General features: G+C 51.3%; 1 protein-coding gene across 2 annotated transcripts; it reads left to right on the forward strand.

The window, feature by feature from the left end:
* Window positions 1–3,494: 3,494 nt before the first annotated feature.
* On the forward strand, window positions 3,495–5,306 carry HOXD8 (homeobox D8). 2 transcript variants are annotated; one of them, XM_008505143.2, is made up of 2 exons: window positions 3,495–4,023; window positions 4,590–5,306. In XM_008505143.2, the coding sequence occupies exons 1-2, from the start codon at window positions 3,495–3,497 to the stop codon at window positions 4,883–4,885; spliced, it is 825 nt and encodes a 274-aa protein (XP_008503365.2). In that variant the 3' UTR covers window positions 4,886–5,306. The 2 variants fall into 2 exon arrangements, with proteins under 2 accessions (XP_008503365.2, XP_030310231.1); XM_030454371.1 differs by having other exon boundaries at window positions 4,593–5,306.
* The last annotated feature ends 13,756 nt before the right edge of the window (window positions 5,307–19,062 follow it).

The raw sequence follows: 19,062 nt of genomic DNA on the forward strand, positions 1-19,062 counted from the left end.
ATAATTGAAATGAAGTTCATTGTAAAAAATGCTTTGTTTAAAGAGCAACCATTAAAATGAAGGACCCGTAAATATTTACGAGCAGTTCGGTTAATTCAGGATTAAGGGGATCTGAGCGACCTGGTGTTTAATGTTTTTTTTTTTTTCAGTTTTTTTTACCTCGAGGAAAAAAAAAAAAAAAAAAAAAAAAAAAAAAAAAAAAAAAAGCATGCAGTGCCAGGAAAAGGTGTTGCATTGCTTCCCATCCATTGTCGAGAAGATACCTATAATTCTTTTAAAACAGGAAGAACCGTGGTATAATAAAACCATTGAGATGGCTAGACGTCTGGACCTAATGAGTTTACGATATGCTATGGCGCTTTTCTTTGAAACCACCTTATTTTGATGTTTGTGTTTGTTACGGGGGGGGGGGAGCCAAAAAATGCAGACAAACTAGGTCTTAAAATCTTGGACTATAAATTTCAATATGTCAGTGTCGGGCCAAGAAAACAGACTCAAAAAGACCCGAAGGTCACGAATCTGAGAGATCTTACAAAGTCCATTGATTTGTTGAAATATATTTTATTGGATAAACTCCTGCGATGAATCCCATGACATTAGTCTCCATATTTTCGAAAATAGCCATGGAGGGGGTGATCTGTAACTAACAACACGTAAACAATGTTCTTGCCACACAACACTCTGTTATGTTGATTCCAGCAGCTCTGCGTAGAAATAGTGACCCAACACACACAATCTCATTTTGATATTTTTTTTTTCTCATGGAGATTTACGGATTTTACCTTGTATATTTTCTCTCCTCCGCCGCCTTTGTTCACCAATTTCTGATATTGTGTGTGTTTATTTCAAAATGGCAGAAGAGAAACCAGAAATCTCGAGCAACGAAGTGCAGCTCATCAATGGAAATTACTTTTAGTATCAAATTGAGCAATAATTGAATTTCTAACCGTTGGTTGTGTTAATATCTGTTTGTACATATGCACAGTCGTGTGTACACGTACACGCATTATACCGAGTAATTCACGGGCATGTGTGATGAAGGAGGGGTGAACGATCTTTACTTTCGTTTATATAAATCAATCTATAAATACATAAACGTACGGGCAAACAAAGTAACATGTTCAAGATAAAAACGTATAACTCTGAAACTACCACACATGGAGAATTCGTGGTGTAATATGTGGGGAAACATGATCGAAAACGTGATAGCAGAGGGTTTCAAAGCTCAGTCGTCTTTCCTGGCTGCCATGTGTAAAAGAGGCGCATTCTTCGTATGTACTCAATTACAGCAGTGGCAAAGAAAAAAAAAAAAAAAAAGAAAAAAAAAGGGGTCACCGGAATGTGCTTAAAAAATGACGCTGTACACTCAAATAAAAAAAGTAAAAAAAGCAAAACAAACCAAAACAAAAAAACGAAGAAGAGAATTAATTACAATAAAATAAGTAAACCAAAACAAACACAGAACTTAAAAGAAAAGGCATTCATCACGGAGCGACCCGCCGGACTCCTCCAGCGGGATTTTGGGTTTCTGGCGGAACCTCCAGCCGACCAGGGGTCTGGAGAGCGCCGGGCAGCGGGGGAAGCGGGGGGCAGCCAGGGCAGGGAAGGCGCTGCCTGGCGCCGCTGCCGCCAGAGGGCGCCCGAGCTCCACTCTACCAGCGCCGTCTAGCCCCGCTCCCCGCGCAGCACTCCGCGCACCGCCCTGCGCTCACCGACCGGGGCAATCGCGGTTGCGCTGCTGACATCACAGGCCCACACTGGTGGCGGTGCTGGCCCGTGGGACTGGCGCCCTGGCTGGACAAGCATGAGGAGAGGCTGGGGGCTCTGCCATGGATGCTAGAAGCAGTCGGTGCCCCTCCACGGTGTTTCTCTGCCCTCATGCCCACTCTGCCTGGCCTGACCTCTTTCCCTCCTGCTGCTCTCTTACCATGGGCTTTTGTTGCCGCCTGTACTTATAGCACCAAAAATCCCTGTTACCCCTCCCTACTCCCCGGACCTCTCCCGCCCTCTCACCTCTCCCCAAGCTTTCGCTGGGTTTCCGAAGGCGTATGCCCAAGGCTGCAGGGCTTGGTCCAGGGCCTGCATATGGGCCATAGCCCTACTTGGCCACCTAGACAAAGCCAGTTAAGTGGCATGAGGGTGGGGGTGGTGATGGAGCATCGTGTGATGGGGAAGGATTCTAAGATGCCTTTTATGTAACCGTATGTATATTGTGGCAGTTCACACCAGACAGTACACGTGGCTCTGGCGGGGCCTGTATTGTATTTCACCTAGATTTTTCGTATCCAAGTTAGGGTGGACTCGAGTTCCTAGGAGTGCCTGTTTGAATCGGTGAGTCGGTTCACACAGTGAAAAGAAGACTGTAGACGACACTTTTCAGAGCGCGGGGTGCGAGGGTGGGTGCAGGCGGCTGGGCCACGCTCCCCAAGCGGAGGTGGCCAACTCGAGGAGCTGGGGCAGCGCCGAGCCTGCTGGGCAGCACCTTCCTTCCTTCCTCCCAGAGAACAGGGCTCACTTATTTCGAACCGCGTCCCCGAGCACTGCTAACCACTCACCCACACTTTTTTGTTGTTGTTGTTGTTTTTGTTCTTTTTGTTCTTTTTGTTCTTTTTTTTCTCTTTTTTTTTTTTTTTTTTTTTTCCTCAGCTTCGGTAATGAATTCCACCAAGGGTGAAATGATGGAAAATACATTCATAGACATGATTTCCATTAAGTATCAATTAACCTGGAGCCTCAGCCATGCGTGCACGGCGTCAAGGGTAAATGTGCATCTTATTTCCCAGCGCTCTGCTCGCCTGCAAGGAAATGACCCCGAGGGCTCGCTGGCAACGGGGACCGAGCGGTTCACCCGGCCGCCCTTCTGACTCCCCAGCTGCCCCAGCCGATACCCCCGGCTCCCTGCGCCGGTCACCGGGGCTCCCTCGGCGGGTCCCTGTTCTTCCCGTACGGTGGTGCAGGCCGCGCTACAGTGCTTGGCCAGGGCCCGGCTGGGCAGCGGAGTCGGGAGGAGTCTGCGCAAGCAGCGATCCCGCGGTTATCGCGCGGGATCTGCGCGTCCTTCTGGCCCCTGCGCGGCGGGGGTTTCGGCGGCTCCTGGCGATCGCGTACCGGCGGGGGGAGCGGGAGCGCCGTGGTTTGGGTGGATCCGGGCAGGGTTGGGCCGGGTTTTTTTCTTGCCTGAGGAGCGGCACATGTAAACTGAAGCCAAAAGTCCCCCCTGAGCTCATGAGTGTGTGTGTGTGTGTGTGTGTGTGCGTGCGCGAGTTGCTGTGTGCCTAATAGGAAATAGTAAAAGCAGTGAGGCAGGTCATTTTGGGAGCGATTATATTCCAGTCCTGGTCACCACATACACTGAGAGCAGGAACGGGGAGCGCACGGGCGAGCGACGGCGGCATGAGCGCGGCGTAGAGGCACCGGCGGCGGCAGCGAAGGCGGCGGCGGGAGCAGCGCCCCGTGCCCGCGCCCGAGCCCCCGCCCTCCGCTGCCCCTCTCCGATGAGCTCCTACTTTGTCAATCCGCTGTACTCCAAGTACAAGGCGGCGGCGGCGGGGGAGGCCATCAATCCCCCGTACTACGACTGTCACTTCGCGCCCGAGGTGAGCGGCCGACACGCCGCGGCCGCCGCCGCCGCTGCTGCCGCCGCCCTATTCTACGGAAACGGCGCGGCCGCCGGCGGCTTCCCGCACCCCGTGCCTGGCGGGGCGGGGGGCGGCGGCGGCGCTGCCGCGGACTTTTACCACCCGGCCGGGGGGAGCCCCACGGCCGCCTACCAGCCGCCTCCTCCTCCCCCCGCCGCGCCTCCGCCTCCTGCCCCCTGCAGCGGGGTTACCTGTCACGGGGAGCCCGCTAAATTTTACGGATACGATAACTTACAGAGACAGCAGATTTTTACGACACAGCAAGAGGCCGAGCTGGTACAATATCCTGACTGTAAATCGTCCAGTGCTAATATTGGCGAGGAACCAGACCACTTAAATCAGAGCTCGTCTCCTGCTCAAATGTTTCCCTGGATGAGACCACAAGGTTGGACGCAGTCAAAAATTTGCTTCCATCTCACGTCTTAGTTTGAAACTTTCTTTTCTTTCTCCCTCTTCTTTCTTGCTGTCTTTCGATCCCTGCCTCAGCCTCGCTCTCTCCCTGCGATTCCTATCACGGCGGTGGCTTGCGGTAGTAAAGCGATACACTGAGTAAACAGAAACCTCTGCAGAAGGCGGCTGCCAGCCCAAGATTAGCCTTAAAGTCGCCTCTCGGACACAGAGGACACGCTCGCCGCTGACTGAACGGGAAGGGTGCAAGGCCGGGGGCTGCCGGTTACCAGATAAAAAAGTGACCCCGTAAACTCGGTCCCGTAAATCCTGAGGCACGGAGAGAGATGAGGCGCTTCGTGCATCTGCTGTCGCTATTTCCATCGCACTCGTGTCTAAAGCTATAGACCCCTCCGGTCACTAAGCCCTCTGCTCTCTCCCTGCTTTTCTGTGGGGCTTCTCTCGAGAGATTTCTAGAGGGACTCGAGTCCTCACTCCCTGCCTGCGCCTTGTTTTGAACGACCACATAAACCTCCAAACCCCTATGTTTTTTGTTTTAAACAGCAGCGCCGGGTAGGAGGAGAGGAAGACAAACATACAGCCGATTCCAGACTTTAGAGCTGGAAAAGGAGTTCCTCTTTAACCCCTATCTGACCAGGAAGAGGAGGATCGAGGTGTCCCACGCACTAGGACTCACGGAGAGACAGGTAAAGATCTGGTTTCAGAACAGAAGGATGAAATGGAAAAAAGAGAACAACAAGGACAAATTCCCCGCTTCCAGACAGGAGGGAAAGGAAGGGGAGGCCAAAAAGGAAGCACATGATCTGGAAGAAGACAGAGCTGAAGGCCAGATGAATTAAATTTTTCCCTCAAAGTATTTGCGAAAGGCTATAAAAAAATAATCAGCGCCATAGACCGACATCTCGGCACGTCTTCCCCTGTACGTGGTCCCGCCGTGGGACGAGTGACTCTGTGTCCCCCTGCTTGACATTTTTCTGGCTCGGGTGCTTCAGTTGTTTGTGGTTTGGTTTTGTTTTTAACCGTACCCGAAACAATCTCTAGATTTAACAGTTCATCTAATTCTTTTGCAAATTTGAAACAGAATTTATAGCAATAAATTTCTAATGATATATATAGAGATTTTTTTTTCAGTTTTAAAAGACTGTGATTATGGCAAACGACATAAACTTCCTAATAATAACTACCAATAAGTAAGACATGTAAGAATGCTTTATTAATCAAGAGAAGTGCACTTGTACTATTTTAATTCTTGTTTTTATCTTTTGTCGAGTAAATTAAATAAATTTAATAAATTTTAAGAAAATATCTTAGAAATATATTTAACCTTTTCCTAATGATATTTGATTACAATAAACAAATTTTATTAAAATATAAAATGTATTGGTTTCTATAAATCCTTTTTAAAATCCGGTCTTCCATTAGCTTTCAGAGAGTTTCTGCGTTTGGACTAACTTCTCCCCTGAGCGTTTTTCCCACCTTTCCTCTTATAGGAGGTGTTCTTACGAAACCCAGGAATATCACATTTGATACAAAACCAGTTTTTCGCTCCCTGCCGCCTGCAAATCCCTCCAGAGCCATCAGCCACGGGCTCTGTAGGGCCGTGGTCAAAGCAGCAGCCAGCGGGGACTGCAGACCCCCTGTGGGTTGATCTCAGGCTTTGGCCCGGCCCTGTGAGCCCCCTCGATGAATGCAGAGGGGCGGCTGCCGGCTAACACGGCTCTTTACTCCCAGGAGCCGTGCCTTGCCAGTCCAATCGGGGGGTAACAGAGGGGACGGGCCCATGGCGCACACCGGACTGTTGCTGCCCCCGAGCATACTTTTGACCTACGCTGGATTTCTGTAGCCAAACCAGGCCTAGCCTTCCTCGGAGATGGCGGATAGAAAGTGAAATTCTTTGTGAGCTTTGTGGTCTTGCGTGGGTTTGTCTCAGGTACTGTAAAGGCCTGTGGTCCCAAATCACACGTAAACGGAAAACAAAAGGGGCATTTTTTTTTTTCTACTAAATCTCTTCATACAGTTTGGGTACACTTCCCAGGGGATGTTGGAGCCTGGTGAGGGCAAAGGCTGCTGAACCATTCCTCACAGCCACGGGGAGACAAATCGGCTCTGTTCAGTAAAACGATTTAATTCATCTTCCCCTCTCCCCTCCATCTCTTCTCTCCCGCTCCGTGGAGGGGTCCTGCAGTCCGCGGTGCCTGAGAAAAACAGAGGGCTGAGGTATGAGCTATAAATACCGATCAGGACTTCTGCGTCATTTTTTCCCTACCACCTCACAGGCACTTGAGTGATGGTTCCGTGAAAGGAACGCAGTGACCCGACAGCAGCTGCAGCAAACGCTGCATATGTATATTATTTGCTCGAGAACCGAGCGTCGTCCCGACGGAGCAGGGACCGAACTGGGCCTCGCTCCGAAACTCTCATCCAATGGCGCGGGGAAATGCCGACCGCCGCCATGCCCGCCCGGCGATGGGCCCTTCTACCGTACCCGCCGCTCCTCTCTCTGGAACAGGCCCGGCCCAGCGGGAACAGCTGTTCCCGAGGTCGGGATTTGTGCGCCGGGTTCGGTTCATTTCGCCTCCCTTCCTCTTCCCCCCGGCCCGCACCCGAGCCAGGCACGCTTCCACTCCTGCAAAGCGCCAGCTCTAGAGGGAGGCACATCGGAGCGGAGCTATTGTTCTTGATTTATTTTAATCGCGTAGCTGGTTGAAGGTTGTAAATTAGGGGAAACTGCAGCAAAAGCAGTGAAGTAAAGATTTTGCTGCATGGATTTGCATAAATACACCAGTATCCATAGCGTCTAGGAAGGATGGCAAAGACTTTAACGACACACACTCGCTCCGAGAGTAAAAACCTTTCGCTTTTTAAAATATCTCCAGTTGCCATTGTTACTGGCATGTTGGGTCTCCGGCTAGGGGAAAAGCCTTTTTCCTCTGCTGCTCTTGCTACTGCCGCCCACTGCAAATGTGGGTTGCTTGCGGGGGGGTGGGGAGTGGGAAACGTGCATTGGAGACCTTCATATTCGAGCGGAGCACTTCCTGGCCTAGTACTTTCAGGGAAAAGAGCTGCTGCCGCAGTAGTTTTTTAATTTCCAGACAAAGAGAATAAAATAAAAATATTCCTGAAGAAGTTTCCGTCCATCTTCCTGGGCCGACCGGGAACGCAGCCACGCAGGCAAAAACTGACTTCCTTGTGCTCACATCATGTGCAAAGGCCTAGTGGTAATTGGGATCGTTCCTGTCTTATTTGTTAAGAAAAAGTTAAAAATCTCTGTAGTTGTATTCTTCCTCCTCCCTCCCTTAACATCGCGGTCCTGGAATCTTTCAAAGAGAAAGAAGGGGTAGCCGTAAAATAGCGCTGGCAGGGGCAGGCAGTAAGCCCTTGGTAAAATCGGAGTCATCGAGCTCCGGAGCAGGGAGGGGTATTTTGGCAGGGAAAAGCCGTAGCTGAGCGGGTCGTGGAGGCAGCGACGGCGGAAGGCCGCCTGCGAAGGCCGCAGCGCGGTTGTATCGCGCCTTTTGTTTCTGCGGAATTTCTCTGTTCCCAGGTCGAGCATCTCTGTGCCGCCTCGGGTGGTGCAGAATCACCGCGAAAGTTGCCGGTGCCTCAGGGCAGGGACGCGTCGCACGGATGTGGTATTCACGGGTCTGAATGTATGCCTGAAGCAGTGTTTGAAATTTCCTACATCTTTAGGAGCGGGTTTTTTTGTCATCTGTTTTCGAGGGATAGTCAACACAGAAGCTCCGGCTTTTTCTGAAAAGGACTCCGGCTATTTTCTGAAAGAAAATTTGAGCAAGAAAAACCCACAAAATTCCGTGTCTTAGTTGAACATTCTTTGTGGACATGGAAACGGTTTTAGTTTTTTGGAGTACTATCTAAGAACGGAGTATTCCCTGCTGGTGCCTTAGGTCCGAGGGCCCCGGGAAGATTTTATCGTGTGGGTTTCGGGCAGTCTGGGCAAGATGACAGCGCCATGGACAACCTGTGGGAAACAGGGTGGGGAAGGGGCTCGGACTGTTTTTAGGTCGGAGACTGCTTCTGTTTCAGTAGTGGGCGCTAAAGGAAATGTGGTTTCTTTTAGGGCCCAGCTCAGCGGGGGCAGGGGGGGAAGGCTGGTAAAGCCCTCTCTCGTTGGGGCAAGGCACAGCGCACCCCTCTACCCCGACCCCCTCCTCTTTGTGAGGCTCCGCGGACTCCGCGCGGCATTTTGTCCCTCTCTCCACTCCACGCGTGGATATTCCGCTCTCCGGTCATGCCCGCGGGGCCTCGGCACAGAGTCCGGGGAGCGCATGCCGCGGGCAGGCGGGACCAAGTTCTCTGTAAAAAGGCAGCGCGCAGGCGAAAGAAACATGGCGCTGGGAAGCAGTATGTGCAAAATCCGCAAGGAATTGCAGTAAATTCCTTTTTGTTTGAAGAAAATTTACAACTTGGTAATAGACCTTTTTATGACCTATTTGGGCTCGTCATTGGCTGCGGCTGGTCATGTGCAGGCAGCGAGCGCTTTCATGGCCTTTTCCTGATTTCCCTGGCGATTTTCCCTCTGCATTCTGCCTTCAGAGAGCCTCAGCCCCTCTTTTCCTAACCTTTGTCTAGGCTGAGGTGTATGGCAGTCGCCTGCATGTTTGTGTCCCGCTCCTCGAAAACCGCGGCCGGTCCCGCTGCCGCCAGGATGACACTTTCCCGGGGCCGCGACGCCTCCTCTCCCGCGCCCGCGGGGGGATGCGCGGAGCCCCGCTCCCGGCACTGCGCCGCCTCCGGCCCCTCGCTCCTCTCCTGCCTCTTATTGCCCCTGCTGCCGCTACCTCCTCCAGCACACGGATTGCTACGTGGGCGCAAAATGGATTACAGCGACCGTCCCGGGCTACTCCGCAGGCGGGCAGTGCCGCGAACCGGTAAGCACTCGGTTCCCCTCCGGCTGGCCGCTGGTTCTCCGCGCCACGGCACCGGCTGCCCTGTACTCCTGCCCCTCTTTCTTGGTCACCTGTTCCTCCGAGCCCCTAATTCTTGCCATTCTTGCTATTGATGTTATAGTTAACTGCTATTATTACTGTTGGTTGTGTTCCTCTTGAAACTATCGCTGTTATTATTATAATCAATAATAGTTCTGGGCATGCCGCGGAGTTCCTGCGGGTGCTGCGCGGTCTGGCGCGGTTAGGGCACTGCGGACCGCGAGGGCGCGGCGAGCCACTATCCTCCGCGTCGAGGGGCAGAAAGGGTAGGGCGTAGTGCCCGTAGGCAGAGCTTCTCCTTCCTATAAAAGGCCTTTTTTTTGGTGTGTGTACTTTTCTCCTTGTCAGTCTGAAGCGTGGCGTGGTAATTCTGTGGTTTGGTTTTCCCGAGGCGGAAGGGCTCCCGGGTAACTTTAAAGCTTAACAGGTGTTTTCGCAGGGGAATCGGAGTCTGTGCTCCGCGTGGGCGGAGGGTGCGAGGGGAACCCGCGGAGCCGGTCAGGCAGGGGACTATGTCCGGGGCCAGCCCCGAAAGCCTCCCCCCGCCCCACCCGGACGGTTTACCACATCCTTCCCCCGCTGTACCGTGTCTGAGCTGCGACTTGTGCAGCGTCGACCAGGCAGCCGGTGCGGAGCAGCCCCGCGATCCTCCTTGCCGGGAAGAGCGAGGGAGGAATGCGTGGAGCCGTGGTCGGGAGCTTAGCCCCGCCGCCCAGCTACTTACCCACGTGGAAATCATGAGGGGCTTAGTGGGGGACGAATTCTCGGAATAAACCCCAGGATTATTTTGAAATATATGGAAGAGATAGAACAGTCACGAATATGAACTATGTCTGCTTTATCAATAGATGTGTATCTATTCGTAGCTGCATTACCTGTGTAAGTGTATCTACACATGTATATCTTTCCCTGAAACATACATTATTTGGAAGTACACTATTTTGAACCTAAGAATATTTTATATATATCTCTTTTTAATTTTCAAAACTTAAATGTGCAGTACAAAAGCTGCTGTCTGCTAATTGGTGTTTACATCGTTGGGAAGTGATGGAAACTCACTGTGCCATTGCACTGCAGGAATTTACCTAATCGCTATTTACCACAAAAGCATCCCCTTATTTAACAGTAAAGTAAAATGCTTGGTTAAGCCATATCCAGTGAAGGAGGAAAGGTGTGGGAGGCGTTGCAGGTATATATTTTGAAGCCGCAGAAGAAATTCTGCTTTAATCCATCCCTGGTCTGTTAAGCCCGAGCCCACTGCATTATGCTGTGGGATGACTTTCCCTCATGCTTTGACTCTTTGCACTAGCCGACCACCCCGCTCTGCTGAAGGACTTGGGGATTACTTAGAGGGAATTGTTTTCAACATAGCAACAGTTTTCAGAAGTAACTTGTAAAGTATGTACTGCGTCAAGTTTCACTCTCAGAGCCCGTCCTAAGTGACACAGTAATTATAGCTACTTGGCTATAAATCTCTCCAAAAACTTCCAAAAATCTCGTCCTTGAGCTGTGTTCAAATTATTCGTAGCCTGGGGGAAAGGAGAAAACAAAATCAGGATGTTCTAACTAATTCTAATGTGTATGTGTGTGTCTGCGGGTCCTTATGCTGACACAGACGGACACACATGCATTTATGATCTCACTGGTTTCTGAGGGAATTCGATTCGGCTTTTTTTTTTTTTTTTTCCTTGCTAAACTGCTTTCTTCCTTGCTCTCTCTCCTTTTTCTTTCTTTTTCTAATTTTTTAAAATTATCACTGAAACACATAGTTATGTGCTTCTCAGTATTCATAAGATACTATGTATGGATGTGAGTACATATGTATACATTGCACGTATGAGGATTGTATTTTTATATAATTTATACGCCTATATAACGTCGTCTTCTGTGTGTGTGTAGACGTGTTGATGTGTTGTAATTTTAGGAAAACAAAATTCACATTCACTTTTCTCACACCTGCCTCTTTTCCCAAAGTGTTAGGCAGAATTATGACTCACCTTTTTTTTTTTTTTTTTTTTTTTTTTTTTTGCTGATGGGAAACAGCCGACCCCTACCCCCCACTCTTCACTGGCGCACGGGCAGTAAAAGAACACCACCACGAAACAACCAGCAGGAAACGGCAGCCTGCGCTCCCTGGCAGTGCCCAGGTACCGCAGGCGCCGCCTGCCATTTGGGAAGTCAGGTTGGGCTCCCGCTTAGCTGCTGCCAGTTGCGTAGAGTTTTGCAGGGGTTTGGTGCAAGGAGGACTGGACTGAGGAGCCAGGAAACCCGATAAGGCTGAGATAAGAATTACACGTTGGTTTTGCGCTCTTAAGAACAGCAAATCTTGCTGATTCGTTTATTTCACGATAATGTTTCACTTTCCCCAAATAAATATAATTATCACGGGGTGTTTTATGAGCGCTTGGGGCAGAAAAAAAAATCTGAACAAAGACAGTATTTCACCCCTCGGTTGGCAGGCAGCTGTTAAAGGTATTTACTGCTCTACTGCAGTGCGGCACTCAATGCTGCTGGAGCGGGAGAGGAGAAAACAGGAAGCGAAAGGAAAAGATAAGGCGCAATAAACATTGCAGCAGGTCGCGGGGGCCAGGCGGGTCTCTGAGGAAGGGTCTTTGCCAGGGACAAGAGGCAATAAAAGTGCATTCAGCGGCAGCAGGCTCAGCCCAAACCCAGCACTCTCCTCCCATCACCCGCATGGGAGGGGACGGGGGAGGCAGCCCGCATCTCCCACCCAGCGCTCCACGCCCCGGACGACCTCAGCTGGACCCCGCGTAGGTGCGGGGTCCTTTGGGGGCAGCCCAGCAGCCCGCCCGGTCCCGCTGTGGAGGCCCGGCCCCTCCGCCTCCGCCCGCGGATGGGAGCCCGCCCCGACGGCCCGGGCCGGGGTCACCTGCCCGCGGCTCCAGGGGCGCGGAACAGAGCGGCCGCCGGGGGCGCGGCAGGCCGTGGCAGCCGCCACCAGCCATTTTGTCTCCGCGCACTCTTCCAGGAGAAGGCGCTGTAGGACAAGCCTGGCCCCTCTCCCCGCCTGGGCAAGGGGAACGGCGCCTTGCCGCCCCCTCGGGCCCTGGACCCCTCCGCCGCCGGCCTGCCCATGGGAGGAGACCACTGGCGGGTGGGGGTACGGGTGTAGCTCCGCCGCACTTCTCGGGCGTCCCCGTAGCCCACCTCAGCTGCTCCCCAGTTGTCCCACTACCTCCGGGGCTGAGGCCTCTCGCCCTGCCTGAGTCCATGGGCCCTTGTTCGCACCCGTGCGCTCCCCTGGGCTCTCCCTGCCTTCCCCACGGTGCCGGTGGGGCTCACCCTGAGTGCCTCGCCGCCCTCCCGGTCACCGGCCGCCTTTGATGTCGTGCAGCCACCGTTTCCCTCCCTTCGCCTTTGATGTGGGTGCCAGAGCACTGTGGTGGCCCGCACCCTCCTCCCTGCCTGCTCCCTTACCCCGGGCAGAGCCCCCGACCCACGCACATACCCCCCCCCCCTCCAGGCTGGGGCCCAGCAAGTTTCCTTGGCTCCGTCTCACCTGTTGCCTCCAGGCTTCATCTTCCCCAGCCATGCTCGGACATGACCCTGGCGGCCCCCGAGGCCCCGGGCCATGCCTGCCCCAGCTAGACGCTCCCACACCTCCCGGCCTCCCTTCCCTGTCCTATGCTCCTCGTTCTCCTCCCCCGCGGACTAGGGGTGCCACGGCCGCTGCCCCCGTTTGATGTCGAGGCGCGGCTCGCCGCCGCCCTGCGTGCTCCAGGGCTCTGCTGCCGTCGGATCTGCCCGTGGGCTCTGGGTGCTGGAGGCAGGGGCTTTTGCATGTCCACATCCTGTTCGGCAAGGGCATGGGCGGTGAGGTGACTGCTGAAAGGTTGGGGTTATGATAAAAGCTGAGAGTTATAATGTGTTGGACGCTATCAAGGTGCCAGAGATGGGGCCTGTCATTTTCTGGTGGTGTGGTCCTCGGCACAGGATGCTGGTCTTTGTGTCTGTCTGTCAAGTAACGTCGAGAGCTACGGTGGTTTACCCATGCGATTCAATTTCCCCAACGCTTTTATCACAACAATTACCAGAGGGAAACCAATTATTACTGTGTTACTTAATTCCAGATCTTATCCATCTCCAGATTGTGAGTCCCGAGTATGAGAATTCACACAGAAGTCTAGAGAATGAACTGGCCAGAGCTTCAAAGTCAACTTTCACATCTGCATTTTAGAATAGGAAATGTGAAAATACTACTAATTCCCTTTTCAAAATCTCAGGGCTAGAATTACTACTCAGCTATAGAAACGTTCACCTTGCCCCAGGATCACAGGGAGATGTATCTCACTCACCAACTCCTCACTATCCCACAGCCTCACTCTTCCCAGACCCAGCCTCCCAGACACGATTGCTTGAAGCACATGCTCTGCTCGGGCTGCTGCTCCCGCCCCACCTGCCAGGGTGCAGATTTTTCTGCTGAAGCTTTGGACACCTGCGGTGTTGCCAGGCCAACCCCACACCTCGGGTCCCCTCGGCTTGGCTCCTCTTCCCCCGCACCCGCAGGACAGTGCCCTGCCTCCACATCGTGGGCTTCTTTTGCCCATATGGGCCAAGAAAGCTACTGTGATCCCAGACACGTGGGAAGGATGTAACGCTCCCTGTGTCAGTCCAGGGGATGGGGCCCACCTGTGCCCACCCTTCCCTGGGACTGGGCCTCCACTGTACCCTGCACCGTCTGCTAGGCTCAGAATAAATGCAATTGACTGCAAGGTGTGCTTCCTGTTACCCCAGCCTGTACAGCCCACATTTTGTTGGATTTTCTCATTACACCCTTCATTTAATGTCCGTATCTCTCTAGGCTTTTGCTTAATCTTCCCAGGGGACCATCATCCCCACCTGCCAAAGACACCACTCTCCTGAACATCAGCAGGGATGGGGGTTTTGGGGGGTTGGGTTCTGAAGGCTTCCCCAAAACCTGGTCCAGCACCTGCCGGGCCCAGGTGTGTGGGATAGACATGAGCTCTTGCCCTTGTCTTCCTGAGGCTGGCAGCACTGGCAGTGCCCCAGCTGAGAGCAACCCCCGAGTCAGCCCCACGAAGGGCAGTCCACCCTTGTCCTGGGGTAGGGTTGGGGGTCTGCCCTGCTTTCCATGGCTTTCATCAGCCTTCCGATGAAGCTGCTAAAACGTCACCTTATGCACTGCCCCTGACATCGTTCCCGGGCACGGGAGGGCACAGGGGGACAGAGACTTTCCACAGCTTAGGCCATTAGTAAAACATGAAGGTCCACTCCAAGTCAAACTGTTCTATGATTCTAAGTTGATGCTTTACGATTAAGGCATTGACACAGAGCCAGGAAAATAGCGGAAAGATTGATCAGGAGAGGTTACCAGGAAGTCTCTTGTAGTCTGGAGAAAAACGAACCGATCAGCTGTGATCTGAGTCACCTAAAGAGCACGGTGTGAGCTAAGGGGCTTCTTTTAGGCAACTTCAAACTTGAATAGCCAGGTTCGGCAGGAAATGGTTAAGTAAGAGGACATCAGGAGGGACATAACTCGCGTGCTAGATTAAGAGAAAACCAGAAGGGACCTAACACTGGCGTTAGACACTACTCAGTTGGTGATAGCTGGTGGCTCCACCCAAAAACAAATTGAAGTGCCGCTTTTCAGAGCTGAGTCCCCGCGCGAAGGCGCACCCGCGGGCAAAAGGAGAGGCCGGTCCCCTCTATTCCCCTGCCCATCCCTGACAAGGCGGACGTGGCTCTCCGCCCTCTCGGGAAGGGACAAGCCCCTTCCTGGAGGCACCAGGAGATGCTGGATGCTCCGACTTCCTCATCTCAGCCATGACAGATTGGGAGCTAGTGCCCGGGTTCCTTTATGCTGTGTGATTGCCTGGGACATTTGACTTCCTGTGCTTGGGCTCCTTGAAATTCTCACACCCTGCATCCTTCACATCAGGGCAGTTTTATTGTTTTATAACCCTCCTTAAACTTCCAGTCCTCAAAGATCTCAGTGTGGCAGGGTTCACACTTTCTCCCTTTCCAATGCCCGGTGCCCTTGCTGTTTCCAGCAGTTTGTTCGCTTGCGTCGGTCGGATGCCTGGCGCTCCCGCAGTCCCTGGCACAGCTCGCCCGGGCTCAGGAGGTGAACCAGTCAAAACCATTCTCCAGGGGCGCCTGACAAAAATTCTATAAACATCCCGGGAAGGGCGAGAGGAACCCTCGGTCATCTCGCAGTACCTCTGATTTTTTTCCTAACGATGGGCTTCAGTGTTCCTCAAAGACGCAAAGAAAGATTTGAACGGGTACCGAAGGCAAAATGCACCCGGCTCCCTTCTCGAGATCAATTTGGAAGCACTAATTCCCCTTTTAGCAGCTTCCCCTACAACGTGCTTCTCAAAAAGGCCGGCATAGCTGACCTTCCACCTATCCCCGCTATTCCGACCCAGTCCCGTTTTTCAGGACAGATTGAGAGAACCTTTATTTAGCGAATAAAAGTTTAAAGCTGAAGGTTATTTATGGTTCCAGAGACAGGTCCTGAGTGGCTATTTAGAAGCACGTGATTCCAATAAACTTTGTTTTATGGCTCCAGAGTTGACAAGCCAAAATATAATTCCCACCATAAATTAGTTTAAGAGCATACAAGTGCAGATGCTTTCGTTCCTGGAAGCAGTAATCGGGGAAGTGTTAGCAGTGAACCGTCTGCGGGAATGCGGCCGTGCAGGCACCTCTGCTCCCGGTTCCCCTCGGCCGAGGGGGGAGCGCGCAGTAAGTCCGCTACCAGCCTCCCCACTGCCACCGCCACGCTCGGGATTTTTGTGCCCCTGGAAACTCCTGGGAGCGGGGTGTCAGCGCTGCTCATCCTGGCAATGTGGAGCAGCTCTGCTTGGGAGAATGGACAGGTAGAGCTCAGGTGGCTAGGGCAAGACTGGGATGAGCGGGATGCCCTCCCCCCCCGGCCTGAGATGTCTGGATTTAGAGAGATATCTATCTTATTTGAATTAAAAAAAAAAAAAAAAAAGAGCAGTAAGGGAACGTTTAGTGTAGAAGTACTGATATTTTTCCACTGTCCTCGCAAGATCTGAATGCTAACAAGAGTGGGCATGATAATTTTTGGTTTTTTTAAATAGTCTTGGGAACCTCTATCAGTGAACTATTGATGCAATTGTTATGTGTACGATACAATAATTCTCCAGTATATCGTAGGAAGGCACTAGAAGGGGTGAAAAAATCGCTTCGAGAAAAGAAACCCCTAATATTAGTATTTTACTCTAAAACATACTATGTGTTGCAGGAGCATTAGACTGACTGCGTGTTTTTGTTTTCCTTAATGTGATATTTTAATGTAATTACTAAAAGTTTTGAAGGAAAGTTCAAGTCAAATCCATCCTACTGTAATGCAAACAAAGACGTGTGTCTCATGGTTACTCTTTCTTTAGTTGGGGGATCTTAAAGGGGACCTATCCAAGAGTAATTTGAATTTTATTCTTATAAAATTACAGCTCTTTCTGTGCTCAGCATCGATAAGTTGCTGGATATTGTGATATTTTATGGGTGATGATTTAGCAAAAGTGATCTGAATATTTAATTTGAAAGTGAGTGGATTGCCACAGAAAAAAAACAAAGAAAAAAAAAGAAAAAAAAAAAGAGGCCTTTGTCATTCTTTTTCCATCATTTAAAGAGCGAGATCTGACTTTTCATCCCTTCAGAAATTAGCCGGTATAAAATCTATACTACGAATATTAGCAATTTAAGATCACCCCCCAGCCACATGTGTTCATAAGCAACTGCCTGAATGCAACGTGGTCATCATTTGGAAGGGGCTTTTACCCCATCACTCCGCTGCTCACAGGATTTACCACTAGTTCCTCTCTGCCTTCATCTATCAAAAGCGGTCTGTAATTGTTCTCCAGAAATATCACCCGTGTGTGGAATACAACAGTAACAAACGTTTTTATTGCAACAGGTTCGGCAGCATGGAAGAACATCCACGGTAAGCAACCTCTTATTTCTTGTAGAGTTTGCGTTGCTTGAAAATCCTGTTTCTTCCCTTTAGACAGGAAGAATTAAGAATTATGTGTCCCTGCTGAATATTGCTACACCAAAGGGGGGGTGGAAAAAAAAAAAAAAAAAAAAAAGCAAACTGAAAAAAGCCTTTGTCAGCATGTAAAAACTCTTGTGGAGTCGGTTTGTGGTACCACGTCATAATCCTGGCTAGCGTTAAAAGCAGAGGTGCAGTCTCCTAATGGTTTATTATAGGGCTGTACAGGTGTCCTCCTGCTCTTTAGCACTGTGAAGTAATTAGCAGCGTTTCCATTTTATCTCTGCGGGACTGCACAGCGCCTCCCCGCGCGAAGCCCGCAACAATCACGTTGTGTCCCAGTGCCTCAGAACCTTGGCTACTCCCCCTCTTTTCTTTAGGCGGGAAAAAAAAGCTGTGCCCGCTATCTAACCTGGCTACCCTGGTTCGGCACAGCTCGGTGCATGGTGAAAGGGGCGGTGGGATGGAGGCTGTCAGCTGCAACCGGGTCGCGCGTGGCGGTAGATGGATCCTCGGCTCCTAGGGCAAGGGAGACTCATGTCTGTATTTAAATGCTCTGAAGGCACGGAGGGGAAAGGGTAGCTGAGCTTTGAAGAACAACATTTTACTGTAGTGGTTTTCTCATCCCCGATGGTCCTGCAAGGGCTGTGCTGGGTGCACCGAGGGGCGGGCAGCAGCAGATCAGTGTGTCCCAGGAAATGTTGTTGAACGTTTCTGGCTGCAGTAAGGATCTAAGTGCATTATTCCTGGTGCTTTAGTCTGAGATCGGCTTATTTCTCTTAGATGAAAAGAAAGCCTGCGATATTTGGACATTCTTGCCCTTCCCGCTCCTGCCAGCCCCACTCTGACCAGGAGAACGTAGAGCAGTGGAGCTGTGTTTGTTCGCGTTCCTCCCTGTTTCATCTCCCTGCTAACTGACAGATAATCTCTCACTGCTTGTGCCAGGCATCTCTTTCTCTCTTTGCCTTACATTGCGATATTGGTTTTCGAGTCCTTTAAATAATAACTAAAGAATCGCCTCCAGTGTTGCTGTTTTAATTGTGTTCCTTAGGTAACTTTCCTCCTCCTTCAGCTCAGCCCTGCGCTATGTAGATGCCCTTGGCATTTTATTCCAGGGTCGGCCCTAAATATATGGATTAGTTGTTTTCTGCCAACGTACATTTAGCATACTGATTATGAACCAGAACACAAAAAGCCTGATAGATCAAAAGCATTTTGTATGGGCAGTTGAACAGGAGGTGAATATATAACGCTTTTGTTCATCAATAACACTTTGGCTTTGACCTGTCTGAGTAAGTCGTGCAGTAAGGTGAAACGCAGGTCACAGCGTCTAACAAATATGAAAATGTGTAGTATTAAGCAGAGTGGGAGCTGCTGCTTCCCCAGCCCCATCTCTTCTCCTCGGGCAACCCTCGGTGGGCTTGTCCGCTCCCAGGGGCTGCCCCAAAGACGAGCTCGCTTCCCCCGCCCCCCAACCCCCGATGTTACCCTGCCAGTTCAGCCGGGTGGTTAAGCCCCCACCCCCGGGGGGGGGAGGTACCCCCCCCTCTCCTTTCAGAGAAAGGAAGAGAAAGAGGGTCGAGCCGCTTAAAATAAGTGGGGATTTAAATAATCCAAGGGAAGTGAAAAGAGTTTAGGGACACAAAGTCGTCTCGAGTTGCACTTGCTGTGAAGAAGACACCACCGCAGTGATAAGAAAGCAGATGTTTAAAAATAGCATCTCCCAGGTCAGGCAGCTGGGAGTTGGAGCCAAGCAAACAAATCGGTACACATCGCTGGGATAAACGCAACACTCCCAAATCTGCCCTCCGCAGTGGTTGGATGTATCACACCCGCACTATTATTTGTCCTTATGGTGCCTGTTTTAAATAGTGGGAAGAGAAGAGGTTGACCGCAGGACAGCAGTGAGGAGCTGGGTCAGACACAATTCATGAACTTTTGTACTCCTGTGTGCTGCTGTCGACAAAGTAAAAATAATGAAACTTTGTGATATGTTTGTAAATGATTTCGGCTGACCTCTCGCCCTGCCCTTCACCATAAACGCTACGGAGGGGAGAACCTGGGAGGG

The sequence above is a fragment of the Calypte anna genome, chromosome 7 (assembly GCF_003957555.1).
Source record: "Calypte anna isolate BGI_N300 chromosome 7, bCalAnn1_v1.p, whole genome shotgun sequence".
In the NCBI taxonomy this organism is placed as follows: domain Eukaryota; kingdom Metazoa; phylum Chordata; class Aves; order Apodiformes; family Trochilidae; genus Calypte; species Calypte anna.